Genomic DNA, 9333 nt, shown 5'->3' on the forward strand with positions numbered 1-9333 from the left:
GAGATACATTCATGTCTATGTATCTCCAGTTGTGTGCGTGCGTGTGCGTGTGTGTGTGTGTTCTTGTGGGCTCAAGAAATAGCTTTTCTCCAGAGATGTTTTATCCATTTTGTTGGCCTTGTGTAGGAATGTGGGGGCGTCAGTGTTGTGCAGTAAGAGGAGAAGAAGCTCTACTCTCTCTCTGCAATACATGAACATCTGTGTTTGCACAATCCTTGAATTCTGCCCTAATTATGGCAATTTATCTCATTTATCATCTATTATCTGATGACAGGAGCATCTATACCTGTGGTTCTCAAGCTGTGGTGCCACTAAAGTGCCCTCTGGTAGCACTTTAAGCCACATGAGTCTGGGTGCATGTGTGTGTGTTTGGGTGTGAGAGGTTGGAAGTGTGTGTGGCTGTAGTGGCGCGGTCCTGTGGGCAGATAGATGTATTTAGTAAGGAAGTTAGTTAGAATCTATGTTGTGTGTTCTACAGTATGTTCTATCTATGTGAGGGTGTGTGTGTGTGTGTGTGTGTGTGTGTGTGTTTAGGTCTTCCTTAAACAGAGAGGAGGAGAATGTACTCAAAGCTCCACAGTGGAAGGTTTGTGCTATAAAGTAAGTACAGTATAAGTTTGACCTTTTCCTTTCCGGCACCCTCTGCAGGAGTTCTTACATCTGTGTTTGTCTGTATTCATGTGTGTGTGTGTGTGCGTGTGTGTGTGTGTGTGTGTGTGTGTGTATGTAGGTGAGAGGTGCAAAGAGAAGAAGAAGAAGAAGAAAAAGTCGAAAAAAGCTCAACGTTCCGCTTTAGTCACGGCATCAAAACCTGCAACACCGCCACAACACAGGAAATGCAGATGATAGACAGGAAGGAGGTGCAGCCTGAGCGGGCGACTCCATCAAGCGTCTGACTGACGACAGTTTAGGTCTACGACACTTTCACTGAAACACTGAGGAGGGAATATGATCTTCCATCAGAGACTCACGTGGGCAGGATCCTCTGTCCTCTGAAAGGTTTGACATCACTCACTGATACATAATGACTTACCTGTGTGTGTGTGTGTGTGTGTGTGTGTGTGTGTGTGTGTGTGTGTGTGTGTGTGTATGTTGTGTGTTTATCTTCCCAAAGTGGCTTTCAAGTGATTCAGCAGATGATTGTAAATATACAGACGTTTCAGGGTCAACACTTTCTGAGGCACTTGAGGAGCTTTTCAAATGCTCTATTCAAAGACTTGTTGACCCGGCAAATCAACGCCAACGTATAGCAAGTTTAGATGTAATCTCCCTGAACATCGTCACATTCCTTTAGACACACAGTGGCTTAGCCTTGGGCCTCCACCCCCACATGTATAACGGTTTAACCTGCTAGTATCTGCATGAATGTTCCCATGTCTGCCTGCATCGTGACACTGCTGGATGTTCACATGGCACCGCTGACACTCGCTGCAAGCTGTTACTACGGCGACATTTGTTATGTTTAAAAGTGTTTTGACGTCCTCCAGCTCGCCAGCGGAAGACGGTGTGCCGTCTGCAGCACTTCTGAGGTTGAGGTTTCATATCGGCTTCCTTCGCGAGCGTTGACGTGATCAGCGAGAAACCACACAGGAAGACATTCGCCGCTTTGTTTCAGCGAAAAACCCTTCAGCACAGTTCAAATGTGGCATGTCACATTTATTTAACGCCCCTGGGAAGCAGGCGAAAGAGAGCAGAGAGTGATCAGTTTAGTTGTTTCTGCTTCATTAGAGGAGCGCTTGATGCTGTAGACCGTCGCATTAAGATCGACAACCAGTCGGTGATCGTCGCTGGATCTGCTTTGGATCGGTTCTCCTCAGAGCTTTTCTTGTCTCGGTAGGTGTTTGCATGTCTGATGTTGCTGCTCTGGCGGGCGGCGTTCCTCAGGGATCTCTTTTGGGGCCTATTTTATTTTTATTTTATATATGGCCTTAACTCTGCTGCTCTTCCATCCTGCTGTATTTGATGAGTCGTGGAGCTTGCGCAACTGTTTACAATGACGAAGGAGTCGACGGTTTGGTTGCTTGTTTAGGTTGGCCAACAGTTGCCAGCAGTTAGAAGCAGATAAGACTTTTGCTTTTGACATGAGGTGGAACCTGTGTGATTGCACTTTGCACTGCTTTCTGTATGAATGCTGCTCCCACATAAAGTAAGACAACAGCAGCTACTCTTTAACAGAACTATCCTGCTGAAATGCTAGGCAACACTACTCCGTTCTGTCCTTTGCCCTCACCTTTATTTATTTCCCTTATAGCTACGAAACAGGAACATCTATGTGCAGACGTTGTCCCACTTTCCCATGGAGAGGAGGGCTCATTATGATTCTATCATGGACCGCAGCAAACGCATCACATGGCAGGACGACTGCTACGTGGACCTCCAGTCCGTGTCCAGCCGCGTCTCCGCCCTGACTGAGGCGGACGGTGAGTTTTCATCATTTCTGTCGCTATTCACTGGAATTAGTTAGATAACATTTTGATTAAAAGAGCCAAACATTAATATTCAGCTCTATTGTAAAGCAGATTCCTACAGCAGATAAGTCTTAATTTCTACTGACATCCTCACAACCTGTGCGTCCAACCTGGTATTACCTCTTATTAGAATGTGAACGATATGAATCAGGAATCGGCCGTGTTTAATTAAAGAGAGATAGATAACCCTTCAAATTAAAGTTTGTGACACAAGAATGCTTAAATAAGGAAGTGTTTCTCGTTTCGATAGCTGCATCAGGTCACGTTCAGGTCACTTCTTTCTAACTCTTCTTGTGGTGTAGATGCTGGCTGGGTCCACAAGCATGAGCAGCAGCTGCAGCGCTTCGTGACCGGCAGGTTCCTGGAGGAGATGTTGACCCACTTGAGGAAGGCGGATCTGCTGAGTGCGGCTGAGGAGGCACGGATCAAAGGTGCAGGCCAGTTGCAGTCGCAGGTTAACGTGCTCACAGCCACGGTCTCCAGCACGGACAGTGACGGCTCCAACGCCCTCAGGAGCTTCATCCAGAACTCTGACTGTGAGGAGGCCCAGCTCATCTTAAAGCACGGTATGAGACTCTGCAATCAAAACTGAACACCTTGACACGATCCTTCATTCTAACTGGCTTGTTCTTATCTGCAGATCTGATTGTGAGCGAGCACAAAGAGGCGCTGTTACAGAGATACGACCTTCACAAGGACAAAGATCCGATGGGCTGCTCCAAGCTGAACATCTCCTCTAGAACTTTGCTCCTAGTGGACGGACTCTCCGACCTGCAGCAGAAGGAACACGACCTGATGCAGGTGGGGGCGACACGGGGAGCCAGGAGGAGTCACCTTCGACAGCTGGACCTGGACAAGCTCCTGGAGCCGCTGACCCGGGTCAGTTTGCCTCCAAGGGTCTCGCTCACAGTTGGAGTGACTGGAATCGGCAAGACCAGCTGTGTCCGACACTTCATCAGACAGTGGGGCCAAGGGTCCATCTGCAGCGACGTGAGCTTCGTGCTGCCCTTCACCTTCTGTGAGCTGAACTCACTGGAGAAGGTTTCAGCAGAGAGGCTGGTGAAGCTGGCCTTTCCTCACCTGACAGACGTCAGCCTGGTCCTCAGCACTTCCTGTCGGACGCTGCTCATACTGGACGGTTTGGATGAATTCCGCTTTACTTTAAATTTTTCTGACGCGGCGTCCTGCACCGACCCTAAGAAGGAAGTGTCCATCGATGACTTGCTTACTAACATCATCCGAGGGAACCTGCTCCCTGATGTGGCGGTGTGGGTGACCTCCAGGCCCAGGGTGGCCTCACTCATCCCTGGAGGTCTGGTGGACAGGGTGACAGAGATTCCAGGGTTCAGCCCCGAGGACATCCAGACCTTCCTACAGCATCACTTCTCAGGGAAGGACTTTGCGAGTACAATACTGACACATCTAGAGTCCAATAAGATTTTAATGGTAATGTGCTACGTGCCGAGTATTTGCTGGATAGTGGCGGATACTCTGATGTACATCATGCAGAGCGGACTGCAGGAGAACCTCCCCAGAACCTGCACTGAGCTCTACGCCTACTTCTGTTCCATGAAGGCAGAGCTGGGTGAACCGAGAGGCCGAGAGCCGGTAAAGATGGAACAGCAGCACGGAGGGCATCGCAAACTGCTGGGGAATCTGGGTCGGTTGGCGTTCTATGGGCTCATCAAGCACAAGTACACGTTCAGTGAGCAGGACCTGAGGGTGTACGGAGTAGATCTCCTCTTAACCCAGACCAGCCTGGGAGTTGGAGTTCTGGTTCGAGAGGAGTCGCTCATCTACACGACGTACCGCTTCACTCATTTGTCTCTGCAGGAGTTTCTGGCAGCCACGTTCTACCACATGTCGTCAAAGAGAGCCATCTTTGATCTGTTCTCTGAGAGCACCATGTCTTGGCCCAAAATCGGTTTCCAGAACCACTTCAGGAACGCCTTGCAGCACTCGCAACAAGCTGAAAACGGTCACTTGGATGTGTTTGTGCGCTTCCTCACAGGCTTGCTGAGTCCCGCCGCATTGAAACCTCTTGCCGGGCTGCTGGCCTTTGGGAAAGAGGACGGAACCCAGAAGGGATGGGCAGCAGGATTTGTGCAGGGCCTCCTGGACAGCGGGGGCCCTGTGGTGTCCCTGCGTGCCGTCAACCTGGCGTATTGCTTACAGGAGCTGCAACACACCGAGCTGCTGCGGAGCGTAGAGGAGGACTTACGGCTGGGTGGCCTGGCGGGGAAGTTGTCTCGTGCTCACTGCGTTGTGCTGGGCTACCTGCTGCACGTGTCTCCAGAGTGCAGCCAGGAGATCAACCTGTCTGCCTCTCTCAGCTACTCTAATGTCAAGTGTTTGCTGCCACAGCTGCTGTACTGCACCAACCTCAGGTCAGCAGCCCCTCAGGTTTAAGAGGAATAAGGTGAGAATAATCAGGACAAGGATTCAGGTCTTTTATCTGTTTCAGATTAGAGGGTAATCGCTTTAAAGATGATGTCATGGAGTTGCTGGGGAGCCTACTGAGTGCCAAAGACTGCCACATCCAGAAGATGAGGTGAAGTTACATTAAATATCGTGTCAATCCTAATGTAAGGGCAGGATCGTAACACCGTGTCATCGCTCCTTCGCCCCTTATAGTTTAGCAGAGAACGCCATCAGCAACAAAGGAGCCAAAGCCCTGAGTCGAGCCCTGCTGGTGAACCGGACCCTCACCTCTCTGGAGTGAGTACAGGACAGGTGATCACAGCTTAGCCTTAACTGCAGCGTCTGAACCCCGTGTGTTTTATTCCAGCCTGAGGAACAACAACATCGGCTCCAAAGGCGCTCGCTTCCTGGGTGAAGCCCTGAAAATGAACCAAGTCCTGGTCTCAATAAAGTGAGTGTGCCGTCTTTAGATTCTGTTTTATTCTCGGTGCGTTTGCTGATTCTTCTCTCTCAGCTTCCAGAATAACTCCATCGAGGAGGAAGGGGCTCGGGCTCTTGCCGAGGTCCTGCAATGCAACCGCAAGCTCGACTCTCTGAAGTGAGTTGCTGACTGCGTCTACCTGTTGCTGTGTGTGTGTGTCTATGTTTGTGTGTGTGTTTCTCTCACTTGTGCACGTTTCCTTCTCCAGTCTTCAGAAGAATTCTATCGGGGCGGATGGAGCCAAACGGATAGCAGAGGCACTGAAGGCGAACCGGACTCTCACAAACCTGATGTAACCTTTGATTACCGCTCCATCGATGCTATCATGCTGTTTAGGAGCAACAATGATGCAATAATTCTGCTTTTTGTGAAACCAAATTGCTGTCTTCTCTCCTTTCCTGCAGCCTTTGTAGTAACCAGCTCGGAGACAAAGGCACAGTGGCTCTGGCGGAGGCTTTGACAGTCAATCACACTCTGCTGGCACTGCAGTCAGTAACACACACCGCGCACAAACACCCCCTCGACATGTCGCGTCTTTCTGTGTTCTCAACCTTTGTCGTTTCTGCGTTTTAATGCTGTGACGTGTTTCCCCTCAGCCTCCAGAGTAACTCCATTAGCAACAGAGGGATGACAGCCTTAACAAAAGCTCTCCGGCTCAACCGAGGCCTCGTCTCCTTGAAGTGAGTACGACGGCCGCAGCCACCATTTTCTGCAATATTCCTCGTCTGGCCATCAAGTCATAAATAGACTTTTTCTATCTCCTGTGCAATTAGCTTACGGGAGAATTCGATCGGGGTGGAAGGAGCGAAGAACATGGCCCACGCTCTCCGAGAGAACAGCTCTCTGCAGAACCTGGAGTGAGTGTCCTGGTTAATGAGCTCCACACCCGCCGAGACGCGGCTTCTCACTCCATTACCCTCAGAACAGCTTGACTGGCTGCTGGATTTTGATGACTGTTTTTTTCTTCAAGCCTCACAGCCAATTTGCTGCACGACGACGGGGTCCAGGCCATCGCAGGCGCCATCAAGGTGAACCACGGCCTCACCGCACTGCAGTAAGTCAGACTGGAGTCCCTGCAACAAAGAAAGAGACTACCATGATGTCAATGGAAACACTTTGGCCGCTTAATCCACTCCATGTTCCTCCTTCCTGTCTCTTTAGTCTGCAGTGGAATTTCATCAAGTCTTCTGCCACTAAAGCTCTGGCCCATGCTCTGCTCTCCAACACCACCCTGCAGCTCCTGGAGTAAGGCCCAAGCAGACACACAAACACACACACACGCGCGCGCACACACACACACACACACACACACACAAACGCACGCACGCACACACGCACACCTGTTTTTATTGTTGCTTCAGCCGCTGCATCACATTCCCTGTCATTAAATTGATCCTGGGTAAATTGCAAAGATGTATTCAGTCACAGGAAGCTGTGCTTGTGGGCAAAGTCTTACTGTTTGATCGTGATCATCCATAATCACATCGAGGATATTACTGTCCCAGAGTTTATGTTATGTGTTGATCATTTATTGTGTGTGTGTGTGTGTGTGTGTGTGTGTGTGTGTGTGTCTTCCCCTCACTAGTCTACAGGAGAATTCTGCAGGAAATGAAGGTGTGATATTTCTGGCAGAAGCCCTGAAAACAAACGCGTCTCTCCGCACGCTGTGGTCCGTATCACACACACACACACCACGTTATATTCAGGTCTGATAGGGGTCAAAGTGCTTCTGTGTGATGATGTGTCTGGTGTCTTCAGTCTCCAGGGCGCCTCCGTGGGCACGAGCGGGGCCGTTGCGATGGCGCAGGCGCTGACGGTCAACCAGTGCCTGCAGACGTTAGAGTGAGTCCAGACCTGATTGTTGTTTCACACTATGATAAAACAATACTTCTCCTCTGCTGGGATGTTTTCAAGTGAACGTTTCCCCTGTGTGTTGTTGTTGTTAGTCTGCGTGGGAATGCTGTGGGCATGCAGGGAGCCAAGGCTTTAGCCAACGCCTTGAAACACAACAGAAGCCTCAAATCCTTGAAGTGAGTTCAATCTCTCGTCGTCATTTGTGTCAAAAATTGTTCTTCACCAGCTGAGAAAACATCCAGAACTATTGTACCAGTGGATCTGCTGCGTTCCTTCAGCTTAGACTACTGAGACTACTTAGTTGTAATTTGATTATAGTTATCAAATCTCAGGTAATAAGCAGAGGAGTCAAATGTGACATGAGATTTCTTCATTATTATCCATTATTATTGCTCCACAATTACTTTGAACAGCTGCTCTAATGGGCCACTGAGTCACTTTGAGAGAGAGACGTGCTGCCAGAATTAGAACATTTCTCAAACTAAGCAATGAAACAACATGGCTGCCATAGCGACTGTATGATGATACACACATGCCAGTTTGGTCAAGAAAGAAAGGAAGAAAGGGTTCTCAAAATGTTTGTCTGTGGATTGGACCCTTGTGTACGCAATCAACCTGCCTGCAAAGATGACGCTTAGTTATGACATGTGTGTGTGTGTGTGTGTGTGTGTGTGTGTGTGTGCAGCCTGCAGGAGAACTCTCTGGGCATGGATGGAGCCATATTCATTGCGACGGCCTTGAAAGGAAACCATCAACTTACTTACATCAAGTATGTTCTTTACTTTCCTTAAACTTCCCTGTAAGCCTCAGGTCAAATATCAACAATCTACATTTTCCCTGTAGCTTGCAAGGAAATGGCGTCGGAGAATCTGGGGCAAAGGTCATATCTGACGCCATAAGGGCCAACGCGCCGGGCTGCGTGGTGGACATCTGACCCAGGAAGTGTGTATCTGAACTGTCAATCTATGTCCTTAAGGAGCTGCGTCACTAGAACCCATCTCCATACGGTGACTCCTGTCTGTTTACACAAATGGATTCAACATCTGTTTGCATTTTCACAACAATCTCCTGCCATCTGTTCTGTTCCACCTCTGGGAGTCACCAAACACAGATGCAACACACACACACACACACACACACACACACACACACACACACACCTAGGGAATGCGACTGTGAAATGTCAAGCACAGTTGCACACACTCAGAAAAGGTCCAATCAGCCAGAATAAGAGGGTGTGTGTGCGTGTGCGTGTGTGTGTGTGTGTGTGCGCGCGTGCGTGTGTGTGTGCGTGTGTGCGCGTGTGTGTGTGTGTGTTCTGAGGGCCCGTTAACGTTACATTCTTACTGTCGTGTCAGCTGGCTGATTTTGTCACTGAGGCATGATTCATACGGAGCAGAACTGGCAACCTCTCAGGTAATCTGTGCCGCAAATGTGACAGTTTCACCCCCCCATGGGGCCGACAGCCAGGAGGAGGAGGCCGCAGTCATTTCTCCTCACTCACACCTACTGCTCAACGCGTCAAATGGAGCGCTGAAGAAGAACTTGATGATGAATGATGATGAATAAGCAGATTTAGTTAGCTCAAAGTTAGCTCCCCTTAATATTTAAGGGGGAAATGTTCCTTCATCCCTTCTGTGACAGACGATCGGCTTTAGAGAACAACAGAGACATTGATCCTGCAGCTGCTCTCTGTAATTGTAAGATGTTAAGATTGTTTAATTGTTTCCATATTTAATTTCCTGGTGTGACGTATTTATTCTCTTATTTGTGCGTCCTGCTGTGCGTTGTTGTGTAGCTGTGCAGCACTCAGGCTGTCTGTGCTGTTTGGCCACTGTGTAAATGAATAAAGATGTCTTGATAATATCACTCTTTAAACTGTTTCATTGAAGTAAACAGGAGGGCTTTGTAGGATTCATTCACACACTTCACTCGCCTGCCAGATGAGGCTGAGATTCATCACCTGTAGAACTTCACACGCCTCAATGTCACGACAAGCTTTGAGCGGTAACCATAGCAACGGATGTCACCGGGTCGCCATGAGAAAATGTTTCATGTTTGTCAATAACAAGCAAACAAATCTATATAGAGGCTTGGTTGAACTGTTCA

The 9333-nt window shown here is 48.9% G+C and overlaps 2 protein-coding genes across 4 annotated transcripts in view; both read left to right on the forward strand.

Moving 5' to 3' along the window:
- LOC143002207 (myosin phosphatase Rho interacting protein) overlaps positions 1-54 on the forward strand; it is a 203029-nt gene extending 202975 nt beyond the window's left edge. Inside the window, exon 26 of the transcript XR_012963762.1 lies at positions 30-54. The gene's annotated coding sequence lies outside the window, so the exon portion shown is untranslated. The remainder of the gene's footprint in view (positions 1-29) is intronic.
- Positions 55-748: 694 nt separating this feature from the next.
- On the forward strand, positions 749-9090 carry nlrc3 (NLR family, CARD domain containing 3). Of its 3 annotated transcripts, XM_076152183.1 has the most exons (20): positions 749-999; positions 1729-1833; positions 2252-2420; positions 2771-3034; positions 3109-4855; positions 4933-5019; positions 5103-5186; positions 5257-5340; positions 5404-5487; positions 5579-5662; positions 5775-5858; positions 5967-6050; positions 6144-6227; positions 6341-6424; positions 6532-6615; positions 6956-7039; positions 7129-7212; positions 7317-7400; positions 7910-7993; positions 8068-9090. In XM_076152183.1, exons 3-20 carry the CDS (start codon positions 2297-2299, stop codon positions 8156-8158), a joined length of 3405 nt encoding a protein of 1134 aa, XP_076008298.1. In that variant the 5' UTR covers positions 749-999; positions 1729-1833; positions 2252-2296; the 3' UTR covers positions 8159-9090. The 3 variants fall into 3 exon arrangements, with proteins under 3 accessions (XP_076008298.1, XP_076008296.1, XP_076008297.1); XM_076152181.1 differs by lacking the exon at positions 1729-1833 and having other exon boundaries at positions 750-999; XM_076152182.1 differs by lacking the exon at positions 749-999 and having other exon boundaries at positions 1600-1833.
- The last annotated feature ends 243 nt before the right edge of the window (positions 9091-9333 follow it).

This window comes from Genypterus blacodes, unplaced genomic scaffold, assembly GCF_046128005.1.
Source record: "Genypterus blacodes isolate CSIRO-AG114 ecotype Tasmania unplaced genomic scaffold, CSIRO-AGI_Gbla_v1 ptg000055l_1, whole genome shotgun sequence".
Classification (NCBI taxonomy): domain Eukaryota; kingdom Metazoa; phylum Chordata; class Actinopteri; order Ophidiiformes; family Ophidiidae; genus Genypterus; species Genypterus blacodes.